At 41.1% G+C, this 26,777-nt stretch overlaps 1 protein-coding gene across 5 annotated transcripts in view; it reads left to right on the top strand.

Moving 5' to 3' along the window:
• Nucleotides 1–26,777, top strand: part of NEK10 (NIMA related kinase 10) — a 407,343-nt gene that overhangs the window by 285,627 nt on the left and 94,939 nt on the right. For all 5 annotated transcript variants that reach the window (XM_077268950.1, XM_077268949.1, XM_077268946.1 and 2 more), the window contains 2 exons: nt 16,018–16,198; nt 19,430–19,501. In XM_077268950.1, the coding sequence (XP_077125065.1) occupies nt 16,018–16,198; nt 19,430–19,501 (253 nt within the window). The remainder of the gene's footprint in view (nt 1–16,017; nt 16,199–19,429; nt 19,502–26,777) is intronic.

The following is a 26,777-nucleotide window of genomic DNA, read 5'->3' as shown; positions in this document are numbered from 1 at the left end:
TGTCAGCTGCTATCAATCCCTGATGTAAGTAATGGAGAGGTGTCTATCAGACATCCCCACTACTAGCCAAGACCTGGCGAGACCCAGCGACTCTGAAGAGCGGTGACGGTAGTAACAATACCGCTCTTCACAGTTGCCGAGCTCAGCGCAAGACCCGGAATATCTGAAGAGCGGTGATGATACTGTTGTCTCCGCTCTTCAGAGTCACCGGGTCTTGTGCTGCGCAGCGGAACCAAAAGTGGCTGTAGGCAACGTTTATGGAGCATCAGAATGAGGTTCCATAGCCTTTGGACATCTCAGTCCCTTCATTATCTACGAGATCCAGTTATGTAGGTAAAGTGGCGGCTTTTCTTGGTACTGCAACTAAAAGCAATAAATAGGACTGAGCTGTAATGCTGGATACAGCTGTAATTATATGTTATATAGTTGTGTTACACTCCCCTCACTTCTTGTAACCTACAAGTGTACAAAGATATTATACAGTCATCATGTGACAAGTGGGCCTGTGTAACTTCAAATGCCAGGGCTGAATTTTAGTCCCAGTCCGGCCCTGCTTCCAAAGTAATGTATGCTAAGCAGTGACTAGCAACTCATGTTGATATGTCATGGGAATGCAGTATTAGAATCATGGAATGAGGGCAAAAACAGCTAAATCTTTACTAATACAATGCCCGGGGAACAACCCCTCTATCAGTAAGCAACAAGGAACGTTTTTATCTATGTTCAATCAGGCCAGAGTCTTTATGTGGTGGCGACACTATTCCATGTATCTAACCATCAGTGGAATTCTAGTGCTAAAGAGCAAGGTAGGCTTACTATAAAGTGTGTTTTTAGAAAAAGCAAGTGTGCACATTGAGTATATCAACATTCATTTATATATGGGGTACAAACATTCTCCTTTATAGTATATGGGGCAGCACGGTGGCACAGTGGATAGCACAGCAGCCTTGCAGTCGTGGGTTCAAGCCCCACTAAGGACAACATCTGCAAAGAGTATGTATGTTCTCTCCGTGTTTGCGTGGGTAAACCGGGTACTCTGGTTTCCTCCCACATTTCAAAGACATACTGATAGGGAATTTAGATTTTGACCCCCAACGGGGCCAGCGACGATAATGTGTGCAACCTGTAAGGCGCTGCGGAATATGTTAGCGCTATATAAAAATAAAGATTATTATTATAATGGAGAGAATAAAAACAAGTATAGTTATAGGTAGCTTAAACATAGTTGGTTACTTAATTCCAAGATTTATAGTATAATCTTATTTTGATATTCATGCCATTGGTGCCAGTTTACACGGAGCTTGTCCTGTTTAATAATAATAATAATAATAATAATAATAATCTTTATTTATATAGCGCCAACATATTCCGCAGCGCTTTACAGTTTAACAGTTTCAAACACAACAGTCATAAGTAACAACGTTAACAATACAATAATTAAAGCACAATAAGACGACCCTGCTCGTGAGAGCTTACAATCTACAATGAGGTGGAAGAGATGCAAAGCACAGGTGTGTATTTACAATGATGTGTTTACAATGATGGTCCAGCCATCTTCAGGGGGTGGGGGATAGATGGAGATGAGCTACACACACAAACCTAAAATGACTGATTAGTGAACGTGATAGGCCGCTCTGAACAAATGTGTTTTGAGCGAGCGCCTAAACCTATGCAAATTGTGGATGGTCCTAATATCATGGGGTAGAGCATTCCAGAGGATTGGCACAGCACGGGAGAAGTCTTGGAGTCGGGAGTGGGAGGTACGAATTAGTGCAGAGGTTAGTCGAAAGTCATTTGCAGAGCGCAGTGGTCTGTTAGGCCGATAGACAGAAATGAGGGAGGAGATGTAAGGGGGTGCCGCACTGTGGAGAGCTTTGTGGGTGAGAACAAGTACTTTGAATTGTATCCTGTAATGACTGTGCAGCCAGTGTAACGACTGGTGAAGAGAGGACGAGTCCGAGTAACGATTAGCCAGATGAACGACCCTGGCTGCTGCATTAAGGATAGACTGGAGAGTGGAAAGTCGAGTGAGGGGGAGGCCAATTAATAGAGCATTGCAGTAGTCCAGGCGGGAGTGGATCAGGGCGACAGTGAGGGTTTTTGTTGTTTCCATAGTGAGAAAAGGGCGGATTCTAGAGATGTTCTTTAGGTGTAAGCGGCACGAGCGGGCAAGTGATTGTATATGGGAGGTGAAGGAGAGATTGGAGTCAAACATAACACCCAGACAGCGCGCCTGCTGCCGGGGTGTTATTATGGTGCCACCCACGGAGAGGGAAATGTCAGATTTAGGGAGGTTAGTAGATGGCGGGAGCAGAAGAAGTGTAGTTTTGGAGAGGTTGAGTTTCAGATAGAGAGCGGACATGATGTTGGAGACTGCAGACAGACAGTCAGTGGCGTTCTGTAGTACAGCGGGGGTAATGTCAGGGGATGACGTGTATAGTTGTGTGTCATCGGCATAAAGATGGTACTGAATGCCAAAGCTGCTGATGGTCTGTCCAATTGCGACTGTGTAGAGGGAGAAGAGAAGGGGGCCAAGGACTGAGCTCTGAGGTACCCTGACAGTGAGAGGAAGAGGAGATTAAGTGGAGCCAGAGAAAAGAACACTGAAGGAGCGGTCAGAAAGATAGGAAGAGAACCAGGAGAGAGCAGTGTCCTTAATGCCTAGTGACTGGAGCCTAGAGAGTAGGAGAGGGTGGTCAACAGTGTAGAAAGCTGCAGAAAGGTCGAGAAGAATGAGCAGAGAGTGGTCACCGTTACGTTTTGCTGTCAGAAGGTCATTGGTCACTTTGATGAGTGCAGTTTCTGTCAAATGTAGGGGGTGGAAACCGGACTGTGAAGTGTCTAGGAGGGAGTGAGTGGAGAGGTAACGGGTAAGGCGGGAGTAGATCAGGCGCTCCAAGAGTTTAGAGATAAAGGGGAGATTGGAGACTGGTCTGTAGTTGTTTGTGCAGGATGGGTCGAGGGAGGGTTTCTTTAGTAATGGAGTAATGATAGAGTGTCTGAAGGAGGAGGGGAAAATGCCAGAGGAGAGCGAGAGATTAAAGATTGTAGTTCGGTGAGTTGTGATGACTGGAGAGAGAGACTGGAGGAGGTGTGAGGGAATGGGGTCGGTGGTGCATGTAGTTGGACGAGAAGAGGAGAGGAGCCTGGAGACTTCTTCTTCTGTGATGGGATCGAATGTGGAGAGTGAGCCAAGGGAGATGCAGGTAGAGATGGGAGTCACTGCCCTTTGTGTGGGAGTGGATTTCCTGATGGATATTGTCTATTTTCTCTATAAAGTGGGAGGCCAGGTCATCAGTACAAATGTCTGTGATAGGGGCTTGTGCTTTTGGCCTGAGGAGGGAGTGAAAGGTGGCAAAAAGTTTCTTGGGGTTGTTGGATAATGAGGAGATCAGGATGGTGAAGTAAGTCTGTTTGGCTAGGTGAAGGGCAGAGTTATAGGTCCATAACATAAATTTGAAGTGTATGAAGTCTTCTGGTGTGCGTGTTTTCCTCCATAAGCGTTCAGCACACCTAGAGCATCGCTAGAGAAATTGGGTTTGCGATGTGAGCCACTCTGTGTTTAGAGGTTCTGAGGGTGAGGGGAGCTACTTGGTCAAAGGTGCTTCTAAGAGTGTAATTGAAGTGATGTACAGCGAGATCAGGACAGGGAAAAGAAGAGATTGGGGACAATGATGAGTGCAGGGAGTCCTGTTTGGAAAAAGTGTTTCTTTTTAAAGTATTTATGTTAATTGGAAGAATAAGAAGATGTTCCGCACTTCTATCCTGTAAAAGTTAATATGTCAATGTATTTTTTTATCCATTTAAAACACCACACGTTTGTGGTGCACTCCGCACCCTTAGGCTGTGTGCCCACGTTGCATTTTTTATGCGTGTCCACCGTATTTTTGCTGCAGTGGAAACGCTTAAAAAAACACATTCCCATGCAGTCCTATGGGATTCCGCAGTTGCTGTGCCCATGCTGTGTATTTTCCCCTGCGGAATCAAAAAGTGGTAAAATCCGCAGCATGTTCATTATTTCTGCGGAATCGCTGCAATTCCGCCGCTATAGGATTGCATTGAAACCCTCACTTTACGCATGTGGCTATGCCCACCATGCGTAAAGTGAGCGCTTCATGTGAGGATGGTACCCAGGTCTGGAGGAGAGGAGACTTTCCTCCAGGCCCAGGGTACCAGATTCCTGTAAAAAAAAATAATTAAAATAAAAAATAGGGATATACTTACCTTCTGATGGCCCCTGGAGTCCTCCCGCCTTTCAGCGGTGCATGCGGCGGCTTCCGTTCCCAGGGATGCATTGCACGAATTACCTGAGATGACGTCGCGGTCACGCAACCATGACGTCACAAAGGTCCTTCGCGCAAAGCATCCCTGGGAACGGAACGTATCGGGAGCACCGCTGAGGAGATCGGGAGCTGTCGGAAGGTGAGAATAACCATATTTTTTTATTATTTTTGACATTCTATCTTTTACTATTGATGCTGCATAGGCAGCATCAATAGAAAAAGTTGGTTACACTTGTCAAGCACTATGCTTGACTACTGTGACCAATCTGTCAATCACTGTGAAGCATCGCTTGGAAAAGCGCAAACGTTCTGCAAGCTAAAAACGCTTGTAAAACGCTTGTGTTTTGCGGGAAAACGCATGCAAATTCCACATGCGTTTTACCCGCAGCAGGGAGTTGCAATGTGCAACGTGGGTACATAGCCTCAATCATAGAAACCATGATAACTTACTATGATTAAGGGTCCTCAGAATAGTGATAATTAGATTTCAAAGTAAAAAACAAAAACAAAAAACACCAGCCAAGTCATTATTTTTTGAAAATTGTCCTATTTCCTGATACATTCACCTTTCTTCTACTAATTTTTCTTTCCAGATTTCTTTAGCTTATTGTTGTGTAGCTTGAGTCATTTCTTAATTACAACCTGTATGTATCAGATGTGATAAATGATGTAATTTGTTAGCAATATGGCATATGACCTGCACACCATATTTTATGGAGCATACCATTTTTGTGTCAGATGGCGCTCGATTCATCATGACCCTTCATGTTCCCAGTGCAGCATGACTACAGTTCCAGCAGAGGGATAAGTACTACAGTGTATAACGCATGATCTAGAAATCAAAAAGGTTATTAAGAAAACCTTTCACTTTCATCTCAAGTCTCCACTTTCCACATCATATTTCATTACACATTTTTCAACTTGAGATTTCACGTAATTCTTACATCTAAGGTACTTAGCAGGTGAAAACTTCATTGCAGTTTTCTCTAGTTTCTAGATTGTCTGTGATCCTGATCAATAAATGATATTGTGATTATCAATAAAGATTGTATTCACATAAACTGTTTTTCTAAATATGCCCATTCAATTTTTGGTGGAGCACTGAACAAAGTCCAAATTTCCCATTCCTTTTTAATCAGTTAATGGCTTTTCCGCAAAAGAACTGAAAAAGAAAAAAAAATGCTATGTGTGCACCTAGCAAAATTGTAAGCAGTGTTCAAGAAGGAAAGGGCCTTTCTAGAAATGTTTGCTGACCATGACACAGAGCCTTTGTTTCTATGTAGTTTTCCAATCTTTGTACCTTTACTTCTTTATGTATTTATTTTACTCACTTATATAGCGCCATTAATTCCACAGCGCTTTACAGACGTCATCATCACTGTCTCACAATCTAATTTCCCTATCAGTATGTCTTTGGAATGTGGGAGGAAAACCGAGAACCCAGAGGAAACCCACACAAACACAAGGAGAACATACAAGCTCCTTGCAGATGTTGTCCTTGGTCGTATTTGAATGCACAACCACGAGAGCTGCAAAGCTGTAGTGTTAACCACTGAGCCACCATGCTCCAGATTGTCAGCACATTTACTGAGCTTGAAAATGTAATTTTACATTCAGTAAAAAAAAGAATAGACGTCAGTAAAATTTGACACCTTCCTGACACTGATAAACGTTCTTGGCAATGATTATCCTAAAGTTTGCACAAAAAAGTCAGCAAAATAAGTCGTCCGTCAATGATTTTCTGCAAACATTTTCAGTTAAATATGTTTATAAAGGCAGAACACTTTGTATTTCAATCAGAAATCCTTCAAAAAGTATAATAAATATCCAGCAATAATGAACCGTAGACCAATACAAAGAGAACCGCCGCTTACAATGTATATTCTCAAGTGTCATTAATGGTAAAGCATGTTTGATTTATACTTACTGTATGTAAACCAGATATTTCCTGAATCAAAGCCACATTCATTCTAATGTATTGTCTTGGTTTATAACTATTGTAAAGACTCAGAAGCCAGGGAAATACATTTGTAGGATTGTTTTAATACCACTATTATTGTCAAATATACTGTGGCATGTAAAGGTTTGGGCACCCCTGATCAAAGTTACTGTTAGGCTACGTTCACATTTGCGGTCGGCGCCGCAGCGTCGGGCGCCGCAGCGTCGCCGCATGCGTCATGCGCCCCTATATTTAACATGGGGGCGCATGGACATGCGTCGCACTTGCGTTTTGCGCCGCATGCGTCCCGCAGCAAGTTGCATTTTTGCTGCGTCCAAAATCAATCAAAAAAAGGACGCATGCGGCGCAATACGCAGCGTTGTGCATGCGTTTTGCTGCGTTTTTGTTTGCGTTGTGCGTTGCGGCGCCGACGCTGTGGCGCACAACGCAAATGTGAACGTAGCCTTATTGTGACAATTAAGTAAGCAAGTTGAAGATGAAATGATCTATAAAAGGCCTAAAGTTAAAGATCACACATTTCCTTTGTATTTTAGGCAAAGAAAAATATTTTCATCTTTTACACTTTAAATCGCGTTGTTGGAGGCCAATGGCTGTCGGAAGGGGCACCTCAGAATTATTTCCAACCTTTTAAATGTTGCTGTTACAGTTACTAAAGGCAGCTAAGATATTAAACTGGTGTGATCAGAACATGCTCTATCTCAGATGCCAGCTATCAATAACAGTAGTCACACATGCTGTATAGAGTAGTCACACATGCTGTATAGAGCAAGCTCAGCTCCTGTGTCTGCTCCATACATGCAGTGCTCATATGCAACATTCCATACACCGGTTGTTGCAAATGGAACCACTGGGACCAGGTACTTGACCTGGTTTGGCTATGTGGATGACAGCCCTGACCTTAATGGGAACCTGTGATTTGAATAAACATTATTAACCTGCAGATTTGGTGTAATTCTGCAGGTTAATAGCATTCTGAACTTTCCTGTTGCCTGCACTTTGAGCACCGCTGCTGAGAAAATAACTTTATTGCTCCCAGCAGAGTTGAGTGTTTAGTCATGGGGCGGAGAGGGTGCAGGTTCAGTCACTGTTCTGTGTATAGAGATCACCGTCTATATCCACACCACCAGCACTTACTACTAGCAGCTCAGCATTGGTGTTCATTGTTGCTCAATCCGGGGGTACGATTACAGCCATCGCTCTCTATACACAAATCGTTGACAGAATGCTGAACACTGCCAGAAGGAATAAAGTTAATTTCTTCCTGGCAGCTGGCTCAATGTACGGACCCCGGGCAGGTTGAGAACGCCATTAAGATTAACCCCACATCTGCATGTTAATAGTGTTTTTTTCACGTGACAGGTTTCCTTTAACATTGGAAGTTAAAAACCAAGGATATATTTTGGAACAGGAGCCTCTTTTTGTGTCTACTCACTTCACCTATAACCTATAACAAAACTAGCCACAGACAGTATACAAATACAATACAACTGCCATGGCTCGGTTTGGTGATTGGTGACTTGTTTCTTGCTGGGCTATTGCCATTTTCTTTCCTGTCTAAATGCTGATTGATATTTTCTTTATTCTTTTTTCTTGGCTTACTCCTCTCGAGACGTTTTCCATTTTCCCATTGTGGTGTGCCCTAACACATTATCAGTTGGGTTTTATATATATTATCCCTTCACTACACTTCCTTGCTGGCTATACTTCTGTGGATTTGTGCTAAGGAGTGCCAGCCCTTCATTTACAGGATTTTCCCTGCTATGAAAACACCAGTGGTATTCCTGCTGAGTTTCTGTTTGTCTATCTTTCCGGCACCTTTTTCTTTGACCACAGTTAGGTTTCTGTGAGATTATTCTTGTTTCATTTATTTTTGGTTCTCCTTAGTTTTCCTTATGTACCCTTTATGAATGTGCTTTAAGTTTTCTCACTCTGGGTCTTAGTAACTACCTGCTCACTTTCTTCCCCTCTTGTTAGCAGTGTGTAGCAGCCTCCCCTCTGGTTCCTCAGGAGGTATGAGAAAACCCCTCAACGGCCTTTTAGGGAATCAGGTCTGAGATTGTATTATGAGTAGTGATGAGTGAATATACTCGCTACTCGAGATTTCCCGAGCATGCTCGGGTGTCCTCCGAGTATTTTTTAGTGCTCGGAAATTTAGTTTTTATTGCCGCAGCTGAATGATTTACATCTATTAGCCAGCATAAGTATATGTGAGGATTCCCTACAACCAGGCAACCCCCACATGTACTTATGCTGGCTATCAGATTTAAATAATTCAGCTGTGGCAATAAAAACTAAATTTCCGAGCACTAAAAAATACTCGGAGGACACCCGAGCATGCTCGAGAAATCTCGAGTAAAGAGTATATTCGCTCATCACTAATTATGTGTTGTGCAGATAGGGATTGTTTAGTATGTACAGGGACAAGTAGGGTGTGGGTGCGGCATCTCTCTGTAGTATGTCTTTCTTATTCGTGTTACCTGTGTGTCATGTTCATAGCAACAAAGTGCCTCATTGCACTAATAAAAACTGTCTGACAGAGTATCTATATGAAACAACTTACAACAGATTTTTCACAACACAGGGTGTCTCCATATTTCAGTCTTATTGCTTACAAAAAGATGGTTTTGACTGAATTTTTTTATGAAATAAATGTGTGAAAAACAATCAGTAGTGGAGAAGTCTATGATTGCAAAAATGTAATTATTTCTATAATTGGCTCTTTAAAATTGTCTCAGATTTTCAGTAGAAAAAATCTATGAAAAGTCTCATTAGATTATGAAACACATTGACAGTCTATAATCTTCACACTTACATGTCATACGTGGAATTATGATATACAGAATATTTTATATTTGTACTTATGACATACAGTATGTGGTTAAAAGTTTTCAGATACCCCTCCTCTGCTTGAGGTCAAGTTCACTCATAGTAAACAGGTGAAAAAAAGTCAATCACACAGCCATGTAGGCACCATAACCAAACTTTGCCAGTAATATAGATTGTATTAAAGAGCTCAATAACTGTAAACTATGACATTGTAATAGTGTGCTAGTTTTGCCAAAAGTCAGTTTGTGACATTTCTGATTTGTCAGATTTGTCCCACTTTACTGTACTATTATTGTATATGGAGTGAATGACAGTAAAGATCTCGCATCCCAATTTTCATTAATCTTTACAGAATTTCAATGCAACACACAAACGCTGTGTCATGGCCTTTATGAAATAGTTTGCCGTAGTGAAGCAGCGCAAACAATCCTAATTAGTTCCTAACTAGACTGCGGTAATGGAAACAAGTTCTCTAGAGTGATGAATCCCATTTCACAATCAGTCTAATAAGTGAATCTGAGTTTGGTGGCTGCCAGGAAACATTACCTATTCATAGCATCTACAATAAAATATGAAGCACAGATAATGGTATGAAGGAGTTTTTTCCATTCAGCTACTTTTTCTGTGGAAGAAAGTCTTTTACTGCAGAAACACTTTTTAAATTAGCCACATGGTCATATAGGAGACCTCGCTCCTATAAAAATCAGACTTTTAGTGTAATAAATGTGGCCTTTGATCTGCATAAAAAGCAGTTCAATATGGAAATGAGGCTTACTAGTGCACCCTTGTCATGCCCAAGCACCCAGTGCACTACTCTGCCCCTCAATTACCATGCCTCACAGCCTCACTGTATGTTGATTGACAGCTATCGCTTGACAAGCTCGAAAAGAAGACAGAAAACTCTGGCATGTGAGCACACAGTGTTTCTGCATGAGCAAGTGCAGCTTACTGTCGATCAGGCTCAGGTGCTGGACTGTGTTTCCTATCCCTATGGCCAGTTCCATTTGAGCGAGTCCATTTTGGCTTATTATGGAAAGCAAACACTCTGACACGTCAATTTGCAGATTGTCTATACCTCTAGTGTTATCTTCACATCTAGCTCAGCTTCATTCAGTGCTTCCTGCTCTGCTTGTCTGTCTGCCAGCCTGCATACCCAGCTATTCTGGTCCTTGCTGATCCACGTGCCATCTGGTAAGGTCCACTGCGTTGTTTTCTCATGCTTGGTCCATATTGCTCTCTCTATGGCCTACAAAATCCACCTCATCATGTGAACCCTTTAGCAGCTTTGTTCTTGCATACCATAGATTTATTTTCAGGCCACCCTCACTTTGACTAAGCAAGCGCTGTCAATCAGCTTACAGGAAAGCTGCGAGGCATGGTCATCATGGGTCGGAATGGTGCAATGAGTGCTTGGCCACTTGGAAAATCATGGCAGGCAAAAAACACATCTTGACTGCATCATGTAAAACTAGCCTAAAAGTTTGATGGACACCCTTTGCTAAAATCATGGCTTTCTATTTCGAGTTGGGGACATCCTTTTATGGTTACAATAGCTTCCACTCATCTGCAAAGGCTTGCCACAAGATATTGAAGTGTTTGTGTGAATTTCTTCCCATTTGGCTAAAAAAAAAAACATATGTAGGGTCAGAGGTTTACGTGCTGTATTGAATTACTAATATTTTGGCTGGATTTCCCTTCTAAGTGGTTTGTTTAGTACGAGTGTTGCAATAGTATGAAAAATATCAGGATGTCTCACTAAATCAAGGAATCTAAGATGCTATATAAAAGTGAACATAGACTTAGATATACTTTATAGTATTTCCTCCCGGGGATGAGCCTCCATAGTTCATATTTTCACATTTTCAACCTGAAAAGTGGACTTATGTTTTAATACTTGTTTAGTGAGGTTCCATTTGTCATTTCAACTTTTCTGCTTGGATAAGTAAAGTATATTGCTTTTACACTTTTTTCTTTTTTCATGTTACTGACAGTGTTTGACCTCAGAAAACTGTCAAGAGACTGATTTTCACACTTTCTATTATTAGAAGTATTTAACTGGTTTAGAATTTTTTTTCATTGGAGATCATTCAAATATCATTTTTAAAAGTATTTAAATGTATCAAAATAGCAAAATTTACATGACATTATCTTTCAGTAAATAAAATGAGTTTAAAAGGGTTATCCAGAATTGTAAACAAAGTGTGTAAAGGCAGGAAATATGCTTAGAAAATAGTTAAATCCCGCACTCCATTCAACAATGTTGTGCCTGTGGTCCCTGCTGGTTTTTGTTTCCTTCTCTTCACTGATGATATGCCATACAATCCCGTGATTGCTGCAGCAAATCACTGGCCTAATCAGTGGTGCTTGCATGTATGGAAGATGAGTTTAAGTTTCTTTTTTTATTTCTTGCTTTTAGACATTTTTATTTTAAAATTCTGGACAACTCTTTTAACTAGGGATGGGCGAACCTGAACTGTAAAGTTCGGGACTGTACCGAACACATAGTGTTCAGTGACATGGTCCCGAACATGGGTTTCCTTGGGAAACCCATGTTACAGTTCGGGTCCAGTTCGGGCTGTAAAAAAACAAGCAGAAAATGAATAATAAACATTAGAATTATACTTACCTGTCCAGCGACGCGTCCTCCCATTCCTGCTGTCTCCCGGCCACATCTGCTTCCGGGGCCGCTAATTACCTTCTGCCGGTATTCACTGCCGTCTTTGGCTTTTTCCGGCAGTGTTCGTGCGGTGACGTCACTGCATGAACACTGCCAGAAAAAGCCAAAGACTGCCAAGGTCAGTGAATACTGCCGGCAGTTAATGAGCGGCACCGGAAGCAGATGCGGCCGGGAGGATGCGTCGCTGGACCGGTGAGTATAATTCTAATGTTTTTTATTAATTTTCTTCTTTTGTTTTTGCAGCTCCCTCTCCCCATCCCATATATGTAAAGTCCGAGTTCAGGGTTCGGACGGAAGTTCGTGTCATGTCCGGCCCCGAACACGAACTTTACAAAAAATTCGGGCGAACCCGCCGATCCCGAACATCGGGGGGGTTCGCCCATCGCTACTTTTAACCCTTTCCTGAATTAGGACATAATACATTCCATGTCAGGTCCACTTGAATGGGGCAGGCTCAGGAGCTGAGCCTGCACTATACCTGGCAGTTGCATGATGTATTATATAGCCAGAACCTGAGTATGACAGCAGCAACCCATCCTATCTCCACTTACTGCTCTTTAATCATTTAAATGCCACTGTTAATCTCAAAATGGACTGATTGCTGGTGTGCACTGCTCTCACAATGGCTGCCATCACCTATCTCCCCACGTAATCTCAGGAAGTTTATTGGGTGTGATTACTTACAGCAGGTACGGAAAGTATTCAGACCCCTTTAAATTTTTCACTCTTTGTTTCATTGCAGCCATTTCGTAAATTCAAAACAGTTCATTTTTTTCACATTAATGTACACTCTGCACCCCATCTTGACTGAAAAAAACTGAAATGTAGACATTTTTGCAAATTTAATAAAAAAGAAAAACTGAAATATCACATGGTTATAAGTATTCAGACCCTTTGCTCAGACACTCATATTTAAGTCACATGCTATCCATTTCCTTGTGATCCTCCTTGAGGTGGTTCTACTTTATTCTAGTCCAAACTTAGAGGACTTGATTTGGAAAGGCACACACCTGTCTATATAAGACCTTACAGCTCACAGTGCATGTCAGACCAAATGAGAATCATGAGGTCAAAGGAACTGGCCAAGGATCTCAGAGACAGAATTGTGGCAAGGCACAAATCTGGCCAAGGTTACAACAGAATTTGTGCTGTAATCAAGGTTCCTAAGAGCACAGTGGCCTCCATAATCCTTAATTGGAAGAAGTTTGGGACCATCAGAAGTATTCCTAGATTTGGACATCCAGCCAAACTGAGCAATCATGGGAGAAGAGACTTGGTGAGAGAGGTAAAGAAGAGCCCCAAGATCACTGTGGCTGAGCTCCAGAGATGCAGTAGTGAGATGGGAGAAAGTTCCACAAAGTCAACTATCACTGCAGCCCTCCACCAGTCAGGCCTTTATGGCAGAGTGGACCGATGGAAGCCTTTCCTCAGTGGAAGACATATGAAAGCCCGCATAGAGTTTGCTAAAAAACACATGACGGACTCTCAGACTATGAGAAATAAGATTCTCTGGTCTGATGAGACAAAGATAGACCTTTTTGGTGATAATTCTAAGCAGTATGTGTGGAGAAAACCAGGCACTGCTCATCACCTGCCCAGTACAATCCCAATAGTGAAACATTGTGGTGGCAGCATCATGCTATGGGGTGTTTTACAGCAGCAGGGAAGGACGACTGGTTGCCATTGAAGGAAGCATGAATGCGGCCAAGTATAGAGATATCCTGGATGAAAACCTCTTCCAGAGTGCTCTGGACCTCAGACTTGGCGGAAGGTTCACCTTCCAGCAAGACAATGACCCTAAGCACACAGCTAAAATAACAAAGGAGTGGCTTCAGAACAACTCTGTGACCATTCTTGACTGGCCCAGCCAGAGCCCTGACCTAAACCCAATTGAGCATCTGTAGAGAGATAATATATATAAACAATCCGCGCTGGGTTCTATAGTCATATGACTACTAATTACCTCCCTAAGAACTATAAATATTTGCACCTTTTGTATAGCTTCCTTTATAAAACTGATTAAAATTAAAATTGTGTTTGTTTAAAATAGCTCCATCATGGAGCACAATATTGTCCAAATAACAAAAAGAAGTTCTGAGCAGTGTTAACTGTCCGTTAAAAGAACTTTTGATTTTTACCTGGTGCGGTGTGAACGGTAAGGTCCTCAGTTCACTTTCGTCGATCTTTATACAAGTCCAAATGTGGAGGAGTGCAGTTTCGGTGGAGTTCTTTACTTCTTTCGTTATCCCGTGAGCGGGCTCCAGGCAGTGCCCCGGCCTGCGGCAGACAGCCCTACGCTCGCTCACTACTCACAGCGGCTAAGCGCTGTTGTATAGCTCTCGGTTCTCTGCCTCTGCAGGACCTTACGTGACGTCACGGTCACGTGATTAATCACGTGACTAGCTATGGATAGCGTTTTGGACCAATTTCCTACGCGTTTCGGAATAGGAAACGCGTAGGAAATTGGTCCAAAACGCTATCCATAGCTAGTCACGTGATTAATCACGTGACCGTGACGTCACGTAAGGTCCTGCAGAGGCACTCCTCCACATTTGGACTTGTATAAAGATCGACGAAAGTGGACTGAGGACCTTACCGTTCACACCGCACCAGGTAAAAATCAAAAGTTCTTTTAACGGACAGTTAACACTGCTCAGAACTTCTTTTTGTTATTTGAACAATATTGTGCTCCATGATGGAGCTATTTTAAACAAACACAATTTTAATTTTAATCAGTTTTATAAAGGAAGCTATACAAAAGGTGCAAATATTTATAGTTCTTTGGGAGGTAATTAGTAGTCATATGACTATAGAACCCAGCGCGGATTGTTTATATATATTTACTTATAGCTACTAATACAGAGGGGTGGCACTGTATTTGGATCCGCTGCAGGATTCTCAGCTTCTGAAGCGCTACTGGTGTGTTTTATTTTTTTTTATCTGTAGAGAGATACCTGAAAATGGCTGTCCACCAACGTTCATCCTCCAACCTGATGGAACTGGAGAGGATCCCCAAATCCAGGTGTGAAATACTTGTTGCATCATTCCCAGGAAGACTCATGGCTGTACTAGTTCAAAAGGTTCTGAAGACTTATGACCATGTGATATTTCAGTTTTTCTTTTTTAGTAAATTTGCAAAAATTACTACATTTCTGTATTTTTTTTGTCAAGATGGGTGCAGTGTGTACAATAATGAGAAAAAACATGAACTTTTTTGAATTTACCAAATGGCTGCAATGAAACAAAGAGTGAAAAATTTAAAGGGGTATGAATACTTTCCGTTCCCACTGTATATGCAATCTAAACTTTCCAAAATTAGTTTTGCTGTATTTCATGGTAATTGTATAATTTCTTGAAGAGCTCAACAGGTTGGGATCTAATTTTTGGTTGACTGTTTTTCTTTTTTTCCCACTTACATTTTTTTACTTGAATTGAGTTTTTACATGGAGGCCACCAAAACAACCTGATTTACAACCTAAATTCCCCAAAAATTGAGACATTGTATAATATGTAAATAAAATGAATGCAAAGATTTGGAAATCTCATCTAACAATATTTTATCCATAACAGAACATTCGTGAACTTCTGACTATTTTTGCTTCGGAAAGACTGTGCTTCGATAACATTCTCTTATTATACACAATTATGTGACCCAGATGGAAATTGACCCCCTAGCTCTTTTTCATTACTTTTCTAACCTATTCCCACTTTTTTGGGATGCTTTGCTGCCGTTAATTTCTAAATGAGTTATTTTTTTCAAATGAAATGTAAAAATGTCCAACTTTCAACTTTTGATCTGTATTCTATATTCTGTTGTGAATATCCTTAGGCTGTAGCTGATTTCCAAATTATGGCATTCTTGTTTTCTTTACATATTTCATAACGTGCCAACTTATTTGTAATTGGGGTTGTAGATGAATGAAGCAGATTCTTAATCACAGGAATTTCTGCAATTAAATTCTGCCTCATGTGAATCTAATCTTACAGTGTTGAGTACATGACTTCTTTGTATGCTTTCCTTGAATCCTTCAACACCACTTCTTGCCCCATATTTGCCATAATAATTTGCCTTGTGTTTCCCTGTAATGTTTGTCTAGTCATTAAAGTTACTTTTAGGAAGATTATTTTTTAACTGCATGCTATGCTTTCCTCTATTTTTTTATTTCTATTTTTTTTTTATTTATGTACATAAGAATGATGTAGACTCTGCTCTCAACTGTAGTTGATGTTCTTGTGATTTGCATTTGACTCCTTTTCACCTTTTGTCCTAGGACCAATATGAGAAATCCAGCTTGAGCAGTAGCAGCAGTAGCAGTGGAATAGCAAGCTGCAAAAGTGACATTTCAGAGAATGCTTTTATTCCCTTGGGACTATTGCAGCCAAGAAACAGTGATAAAAGTTCTGATGTTTTTCTCCCAGACCATGGCTACTCCATAGACAACCTTGGTAAAGGTAATTTTTCATTTTCTTTTTCTTTTTTTTACTTTTGGTCAAGTGATAGTTTGTTTGAGGGATTAAATTTATTAAAGGTATTTGTCACTTATGTTTAAAAGCCTATCAGCTTACTTGTATTAGAGGTAGTAAACTCAACATTACTCACTTCCCCTCTTTCCATCGATGCCTCTCCACCTCTGCTCCTGGTCTCTGCTGACAGGCTGTGGTGGTGACATTGGCAGACAATAATAATTGTCACAGTTTATACTCTATTTCTAAAAGGATATAGGAAGTACCATAAAGTTAGTAAAAATAAATAAGAAAAAGGATTACTTGGAGCTAAAAGCTACTTGTAGTCAAGGAAAATAATCCCTTTGTAACCTTTCAATATTTTCTACGTTGACCAGTCTAGAATCATGGAACCATCTCAACTATGCACATATTATTAATGACTAATGACCACAATGCTTTTCATAGTCTTTTAACCCCTTCAGCCCCCAAGCCTGTTTTCACCTTCATGACCGGGACAAATTTTACAATTCGGATCAATGTCACTTTTTGTCCGGGGTCCCACTATAATAATAATAATCTTTATTTTTATATAGCACTAACATATTCGGCAGCGCTTTACAGTTTTGCACACATTATCATCGCTGTCCCCGATTGGGCTCACAATCTAAATTCCCTATCAGTATGTCTTTGGAATGTGGGAGGAAACTGGAGAACATGGAGGAAACCCACTCAAACACGGGGAGAACATAAAAACTCCTTGCAGATCTTGTCCAAAGTGGGATTAGAACACAGGACTCCAGCGCTGCAAGGCTGCAGTGCTAACCACTGAGCCACCATGCTGCCGATTAGAGAATCATATCCGATTTAAGAGCATCGAATGTGATATGCTAAGGACACTCAGCTCCTGCTCTGCTGCAAGTGTGAGCCGGGTGCTGTACTCTGTGTTCCGATCCTCTCGCATGACATGCTCGCAGCACAGCTGCAGAGGAGACGGAGAGATTAATTTCTCCATCTCCTCTGCTGCAGGCATCAGCGGGAATCGCACTCCACTCGGGTGATTTATAGTACAGACCAAAAGTTTGGACACACCTTCTCATTTAAAGATTTTTCTGTATTTTCATGACTATGAAAATTGTAAATTCACACTGAAGGCATCCAAACTATGAACTAACACATGTGGAATTATATACTTAACAAAAAAGTGTGAAACAACTGAAAATATGTCTTATATTCTAGGTTCTTCAAAGTAGCCACCTTTTGCTTTGATGACTGCTTTGCACACTCTTGGCATTCTCTTGATGAGCTTCAAGAGGTAGTCACCGGGAATGGTCTTCCAACAATCTTGAAGGAGTTCCCAGAGATGCTTAGCACTTGTTGGCCCCTTTGCCTTCACTCTGCGGTCCAGCTCACCCCAAACCATCTCGTTTGGGTTCAGGTCTGGTGACTGTGGAGGCCAGGTCATCTAGCGTAGCACCCAATCACTCTCCTTCTTGGTCAATTAGCCCTTACACAGCCTGGAGGTGTGTTTGGGGTCATTGTCCTGTTGTAAAATAAATGATGGTCCAACTAAACATAAACCAGATGGAATAGCATGCCACTGCAAGATGTTGTGGTAGCCATGCTGGTTCAGTATGCCTTCCATTTTGAATAAATCCCCAACAGTGTCACCAGCAAAGCACCCCCACACCATCATACCTCCTCCATGCTTCACAGTGGGAACCAGGCATGTAGAGTCCATCCATTCACCTTTTCTGCGTCGCACAAAGACACAGTGGTTGGAACCAAAGATCTCAAATTTGGACTCATCAGACCAAAGCACAGATTTCCACTGGTCTAATGTAAATTCCTTGTGTTCTTTAACCCAAAAAAGTCTTCTGCTTGTTGCCTGTCCTTAGCAGTGGTTTCCTAGCAGCTGTTTTACCATGAAGGCCTGCTGCACAAAGTCTCCTCTTAACAGTTGTTGTAGAGATGTGTCTGCTGCTAGAATTCCGTGTGGCATTGACCTCATCTCTAATCTGAGCTGCTGTTAACCTGCGATTTCTGAGGCTGGTGACTCGGATAAACTTGTCCTCAGAAGCAGAGGTGACTCTTGGTCTTCCTTTCCTGGGGCGGTCCTCATGTGAGCCAGTTTCTTTGTAGCGCTTGATGGTTTTTGCCACTGCACTTGGGGACACTTTCAAAGTTTGCCCATTTTTTCTGACTGACTGACCTTCATTTCTTAAAGTAATGATGGCCACTCATTTTTCTTTACTTAGAATTTGTATTATGGCAAGAAAAAAGAAGCTAACAGTCTATTCAGTAGGACTATCAGCTGTGTATCCACCAGACTTCTGCACAACACAACTGATGGTCCCAATACCATTTATAAGGCAAGAAATCCCACTTATTAACCCTGACAGGACACACCTGTGAAGTGAAAACCATTCCCAGTGACTACCTCTTGAAGCTCATCAAGAGAATGCCAAGAGTGTGCAAAGCAGTCATCAAAGCAAAAGGTGGCTACTTTGAAGAACCTAGAATATAAGACATAATTTCAGTTGTTTCACACTTTTTTGTTAAGTATATAATTCCACATGTGTTAATTCATAGTTTTGATGCCTTCAGTGTGAATATACAATTTTCATAGTCATGAAAATACAGAAAAATCTTTAAATGAGAAGGTGTGTCCAAACTTTTGGTCTGTACTGTATAAAAGGACAAAAAGCAATGTAGATACCGATCTAATAAAACCGCACCCCAACATTTGTTTTGCCATTGCTTCTGTCAGGGGGTACTAAGTTACCCTTTTATTCTGTTACAGCAATCTGACAGTGTCTCATTTTATTTTTATAGGAAAGTATTTGCCCTTGATAATCCAAAAAAAATTTAGAAACAGCAAACTACAGTGTAGATTGTAGTCATTTATCTAATTCAATCAATAGTCCTTTCAAAGCATTCCTAAAATATTCATCATTTCATCTATTTTAACATCAATGGGTTGTCAGTAGCATCAGTATAAGCGGTCTTTCCTCAGATTCACTTTGGGGGGTTTCATTATTATGAATAGGCAATTATAATAAAGTGCACTCATTATTATAAATTGGCACCTTTTGTTTGATACAACAAATATATAGATGAGCATGTAGATGTCTCTTTAAGTACCGTATATAATACACATACCTGCCACTGCTATTAAATTGTATTCATTATACTATGTATTTTTTATTATCTGTTTTATTCTACAATTTTTTTTGTCAGATGTGTATTCGGAACTTGAAGATGAACTAGATGCATCTGATCATTCTAGCTATTTTAAAGGACCAACTACAGGTAACAGCAGTCTAATACATCAGTATTACATATGTTTAATCTGCCACTAATTATTGGATTTTCCCTACTAAATGATGTATAAGGAACAGTAGTGATAATAGGATCTGCTCATAGCTGACTCAAACATTACAGGGATAAGAAAAAACACCTACACCTGTGAATTCTGTGGTTTTACATAACAAAAAATAATAATAAAAATAAATTTGGTCTTTAGAAAATCTTAAAATTAGAAAATACAACCTCAGACTAGTTATAGTACATGACAAACTACACCACGTAATTAATTAAGGAGAACCTGTCATGTAAAATAACACTAATCACCTGCAGATATGGGGTTAATCTGCAGATTAATAGCATTCTGACACCTCTCTGCTGCACTGAGAGCCCCACTGCCAGGAGAAAATGAACATTAATCCTCCTAGCAGCCTCCTGCTTTCACTCATAGGGAAGGTGTCGACACAGTATCAGTCACCTGTATGTGCATAGAGAGCTGCGGCTGTATCTGCGCTCCCAGCTCTGACTGACAGAAGGCTCAGCAGTAAGCAGGTACAAGCAAATTCTATAATTACCCAGCAGCACTTGTACACCATATCACCAGTGTTGCAGAAATAGGAAGTTACTCATCAGAGCATATGACATGCACATGATCATGAGCATCGTGTGATAATGGGCAGCCCCAGAAAATAAAGCAAGCATGCAAGGAAGGCGCCATACTAAGGAAGAAAGCAATGCCCAAGGAACATAGTGGATCCAGGAGAAGGACATAAGGCAATTGGTACATATAGGAGAAGTAAGGAGGAAACAAGTGAAATGATAAAAAAGAAGAATTGTAGAAACAAAATGTAAATAACAAAAATACAATATAAAATGAAAATATTTTTATGTAAAATATGTGATTATGTATATATATATATATATATATATATATATATATATATATATATATATATATATATATATATATAGTGTATGAACAAATATAGCTAAAAAAAGTAGGTGTAAAGTAGGTTGATAATTTAAGATGAACAGTGGCAGGAATAAAATATGAACATCTATGAAATAGTGAGTATAGTCCAATGTGTTAATGGGAAGTAAAAAAGATAAGTAAAAATGTAGAATATATGAATATAATTGTTTATTATGAATATTTCATTAACTTTCTTGCAGCAGTAGTTATGTAGGATTTGAACTCATGACCTCTAGTCTGGAAACTAGAAGCTCTAGCAATGAGCCACAATGTGGATGAAAACTATAAGAATAATGAAATACAAACAATAAAAATCATGAAAAGATATAAATGTGAACAAAAGGACATACAAACCCTGTCCTCCCCATTCAATCCCGCTCCAACACATGAGCAAATCCCTAGGGATTTTTTTTAGACTAAAATTTCCATTATTTTTTTTCAGGAAACAATATATGTACATAGCCACAGTAATCAGACCTTGACCCATGTCTTTTATAGTGAAGTGTCTAATATGCCTGTGCAAAAGACATTGTGAAAGAAGGCAGAGCATTGTCAGCTGTGACATCGCCTATTGTTATTGGTGGATCCTGTGCTATCAGCTGTTTATGGAGGTGTTACCTGTCATTGCAATTCTGCCTGGGCTGATAAGGAAACTGATATAAACACATATTGAAAAGACCGAGCAAGTTTGGCTTGTTTGGAAGAGTTGCCAGAGGAAAGGCTCTTCTTTCTAAAAACAACATGGCAGCATGGCTAAAGTTTGCAAAGTTACATCTGTACAAGCATAAAGACTGGAACAATGTCCACAGGATAGACAAAACCAAAGTGAGGTGTTCAGCCATAATACCTTGTACCATGTTTGTCGAAAACCCAGCATAGCACATCAGCACAAAAACCTTATACCAACTCTCAACTATGGTGGTGAAGAGGTGTTGATTTGACAGCCACAGGATCTGGGCACCATGTCAACCATGAACTCCTCTGTATACCAACGTATTCTAGAGCCAAATGTGAGGCTAACTGTCCAAAACCTAAAGATTGGATGAAACTAATTTTTTTTACAAATAAATAATGACACAATGTGTTGTTAGTCATCTGAGGTTTTATTTACACATTTTACAATCTTTTAAAGACCAGATGTTTTTATATTGTGCCCAATACCCTAATACCATAGGGTTCAAAGAAGGTGTCTTATTAGTTGCTTTCTTGGTGGTAACCAAGATGAAAGTCAACTGCGCAGCAATGCTACAGTGACATGTAAAAGTTTGGGCACCCCTGGTCAAAATTACTGGTTTTGTTAACAGCTAAGCAAGTTGAAGTTTTCTATACAAGGCCCTAATTAGCCTGTTAGGGTCATGGCTTGTTCATTATCATCATTAGGAAAGGCCAGGTGATGCAAATTTCCCAGCTTTATAAAAACCCAGTGTCATAGGGATACCGCGACAGAGAGGGGCCAGAAGATCGTGGCATCTGGTTACACAAATCTCTGCACATATTAGATCTGCTTCACCTTCCTATCGGCAGTGTAGGTTTTCCTTGCTCTGTTATTGCAAAGGTTAACCCTTAGTGACAGAGCCAATTTTGTACTTAATGACCAAGCCAATTTTTACAATTCTGACCACTGTCACTTTATGAAGTTATAGCTCTGGAACGCTTCAACATATCTCACTGATTCTGAGAATTTTTTTTGTGACATATAGTACTTCATGTTAGTGGTAAAATTTCATCAATATGACTTGCGCTTATTTATGAATAAAATGGAAATTTGGCAAAAATTTTGAAGCACTAACCCTAATGGAAAAATGGAAAAAAAATACTTTTTTTAAATTTTATTATTTTTACCTAACTAAGGGGGTGAAAAAGAGGAGTTCGATTTACTATTTTCTCTTTAATTTTCATCACTATGATAGGGTCTATCACAGTATCACAGTGATCAAAATGAACCAATAGGAAAAATCTATTGTTGCTGGCAGATCTTGGTGGTGGCACTGCGCATGTGCCCGCCATTTTCTTCCCAGAAGAAGACGCTGGGGGAGGGATCTGGAGGGTCCAGGGACACCGGAGGTACCGAGGGGTTCATGGGACCCCATTTCTCACTCCTCTGGTATGCTAGATCATATCAGAGTAGAGAGAAATAAATGGGAAATTGGAGATTTTTCAACACTGGAGGACTCTATATCCTTATTTCTCAGCGCTGTTAAAAAGCGGTGCTGAGGAATAAGCACCCTTAGCTGCCATCGTTAAAAGGTGTATCGGCGGTTGTTAAGGGGTTAATCATTTCTGTCCATCTCTTGGAGCTCTCCGTCTTGAATTGTCTCAGCTGTTCTGTGTTAGCTACTCCTCTCACATATATATGCTCACTTCTAGAGAATTGCTGGTGATGGTTATAACTGGCATGGGGAACATTTCACGGATAGAGAGAAGAATGGATTAAATTAAAATGTAACAAATTCTTGATGCAAACACATCACCATATGTAAAAAAAAAGCTGAAATTGAAGAGGATGGCTTCTACAAATGGATAATGATCCTAAACACACGTCAAAATCCACAATAGACTACCTCAAAAGACACAAGCTGAAGGTTTTACAATGGATCTCACAATCCCCTGATCTGAACATCACTGAAAATCTGTGGCTAGACCTCAAAATTGCAGTGCATGCAAGACGACCCAGGAATCTCACAGAGATGGAAGAATTTTCCAAGGAAGAATGGATGAAAATCACTCAAACAAAAAGTGAAAGACTTTTGGCTGGCTACAAAAAGCATTTACAAGCTGTGTTAATTTCAAAAGGGGTGCTATTAGGTACTAACCATGTAGGGTGCCCACACTTTTGCATCTGCTCATTTTCCTTTTTGTAATTTTTATTATGTAAAAGATGAAAATATAAATACCATATATACTCGAGTATAAGCTGACCCGAGTATAAGCCGAGGCACCTACTTTTGCCATGGAAAACTGGGTAAGCTTATTGACTTGAGTATAAGCCAGGTATGCATGGCTCCCCCTTCCCTGTCCTGGTATGAATGCCTCCCCATCCCTGTCCCTGTCTGTATGCCTTCCCTGTCCCTATCATTGTATGCATGGCTCCCCCTTCCCTGTCCTGGAATGAATGCCTCCTCATCCCTGCCCCTATATGCATGCCTCCCCCGTTTCATCCCTGTATGCGTGCATCCCCCATTCCGTCTCTGTATGCATGCCTCCTCCGTTCTGTCCCTGTATCCATGCCTCCCGTGTTCTGTCCCTGTATGCATGCCTCCTTATCCCCTATCCCTGTGTGCATGTTTCCTATTGAAAAAAAAACAAATCCTACTCGCCTAACTGCTTGCCCTCGGTGCTGGCACTGCATCTCGTTCCGGCCGCCGGCGCCTACCTGCAGCTCTTCCTGCCAAGCAATCATGTGGTACTGCTCATTAAGGTAATGAATATGCATTCCACGCCTATGGGAGTGGAGACGCGTCCATATTCATGCAGATAGGAGAGTATGATGTGTGCTGGAAACCGCCGGCTCCTGTCACCCGCTGCTCCGCCGCCCCCCCTCCCCCACTGGTTTTCTGGACTATGACTCATGTAGATGCCGAGGAGGGCATTTTCAGCACAAAAAAGTGCTGAAAAACTCGGCCTATACACGAGTATTTATGGTATTTTTTTCCCCTAAAATACAAAGGACATGTGTCATCTTTAACTTTAGGTCTTTTAGAGATCATTTCATCTTCAACTTGCTTCACTGTTCACATTAAGTGATTTTGACCAGGGGTACCCAAACTTTTACATGCCACTGTATAATACACTGGAACCAGAGGTGGAAGTCTCTGTATTCCTATCAGTGTCTGACAGCAGCGTTTGCGTTTTCTGCTCCCTAACAAACTCCGGTATATGCTTGGTGGAACTCTCCAGGGCGTAGTATCAAAAAGTTTAAAAGGAGAACTAAGGGTAATAAAGAGAAAGGTTCTTGTTTGGAGGCTTTCATTGTAGGGTAACTCCCTTACTCTCCAATATGGCGCATACGTAAGGGTCTTATGTAGATCTGTATAGTTAAGCACAGCTGAACATGCTGAATACTAGATCATTCTATATATTTTTTTTGTTTCTATAAAACGGCTGTGCAGTATTCACAAAATCAGAGAAACAGAACAATGTGAAAATCAAGAGCTTTCTAATGCTAACAACATGGAGCCAATTATTCTAATAAAAACGTTAGAACACAATCATACGTTCCAATTTATCAACTCTGACTATTTAATTAGCGTAAGAGTAATCGATTGAATGCTTTCACAAATGTGTGTGCTGAGAAAGCCTTACCCTAACATAGAATGAAGACTTATTTTGTTTGTAGTGATACTTATTTTTTTAAATGGTCACCGCTGATTAGGATAATTCTTTTTAGTGCTTACTGATCTCTCTAACCAGTTTTATGTGCATACTACTAAGGATCGTAGCTCCTACATCAGCACCATTAATAGGAATCTGCCATAACATTTTTCATGCCAAACAGGTGACTGACCTCCATTATTTAGCTGTGATTGGCCTAGCTGCAGTTAGAAAATGACTTAGCACCATTTTTTCCCCGTGAGAGATGGAGCCAAGACTTATAGACAATAACACTATCAGCGCTGTGTGCCTCATGTTACTCTGTCATCCAGGCGCATGAGTTTTTTTTTTCCAGATATGTTTGATTACTGGACAATACCATCATATATGTATGTAGCATGGTGTGTTAGGGGTCGAGTTCCCGCCTCTGCACAGGGGGAATCTCGGGCCATCTCCGCTGCGGTCCCCATTCTTCTCCTGCCGCAGTGGAGCCTGCTCGGCGGAGACGTCGGTCCCGGCGTCTCGCTCGTGCTGACTCTGTGCAAAGAGTTGCTGCTGCCTTTCCTGCTTCTGCCATTGAGGCCAGTGTTGGGCAGCGGCGAGCAGACGCTGCTGGGACTAAGTCCTGCTTTCCTCGTTCTGAGCATGCCCAGAGTAAGATCTCTCAGTGGAGATCGAGGGTCACATGTTCAGATACTGCTGTCAATTCTATTGGTCCTTCTAGGAAGGTTCTGTAGGTGCGCAGGCTCTGTAGCAGCCTCTCATTGGTCCTTCTAGGAAGGTCCTGTACGTGCTGCATCTATTTAAGGCTCGCATGGCCGCGCGGCCATGCGCTAGTGTCTTTTCAAGTTATGTGCTTTGCGCCAGTGTGGTCATGTGTTTGAATGTATTCAGGGACCTGGCTGAAATAAGCCCCTAGAATGCTGGCACCTCCGGCGAGGAGATTGTGTTTGAATGTATTCAGGGACCTGGCTGAAATAAGCCCCTAAAATGCTGGCACCTCCGGCGAGGAGTTTTGTATGCATGCATGACCACTGACTGCTCTAATTTTGGTAGTTAGCCTGTGCCTCTGTGAAAGTTAACAGGGCACAGAGCTTTGATTTCTCGGCTGCTCTGTGAAGCTTACAGAGCTGGTTCATACCGCCATATAGTGCCGCCGTTTCCTAGCAGCAGGTTCTCCTGCACGGTGGACCCCGGGCTGCGAACGCATCTGTTTCAATAAAACATTTATATTTACTCGGTGCGTTCCGCTAGCCCTAACATGGTGCCTATGGCAGTTTGACCATGTCAGCATATATTGGGCACTAGAAGAAAAATCTTATGAAGGGGAAAAAACAGTGGCTCTACCATGGCAGGATTTTCAAAATGTTATCACTTGTCCGGAAATGCAGTCGGTATCTTATGTGTCAATAATAAAACTATATTCTGTTCCAATGGAGTCATTCAGACCCCTAACTACTTCTCTCAGACCCTCTAATAATAAAAAGTATTTAATTTGGTTATAGAAAGATAGGACAGCCAGTGCAGGTGAATCTTCAGACAAGACATTGGGGGTGACCTACAGACATCCAGTTGGGGCCTCAAGGAACCCAATAATAATTAATGTTAGGACATGTTAGGTTAGGCTGTGGGTTGAACTAGATGGACTTATGTATTTATACAAACCACAAGAGGACCAGGCCAAGAAGCAATCAGCCCCAGCAGCAGGTTCAAAGAGTGGCATCATGGGACCTACAGGAATGAAGTTACGGGAAAACAATCTAAGCTTGACCCATATAGCCAAAATTTTAAAAAGTCAATATAGGCAATGTGCAAAGGGTATATATAATTAACTATATTTCTAATAAGCTAAAATGTCTTGCTTTGGATATATATTCAGAATTAAAATTTAAGCAAGAAGGTACAACATTTTGTTCAGGCAGCGTGGACAATAGGAATGCTAGGGGTTAACTGCAAGTTATGACAACATTCGTATAGTTAATCTTGGGCCTTGCAGAG

This window comes from Ranitomeya variabilis, chromosome 6 (genome assembly GCF_051348905.1).
Source record: "Ranitomeya variabilis isolate aRanVar5 chromosome 6, aRanVar5.hap1, whole genome shotgun sequence".
NCBI classification, from domain to species: domain Eukaryota; kingdom Metazoa; phylum Chordata; class Amphibia; order Anura; family Dendrobatidae; genus Ranitomeya; species Ranitomeya variabilis.
This window is presented reverse-complemented; position numbering and strand designations above follow the sequence as displayed.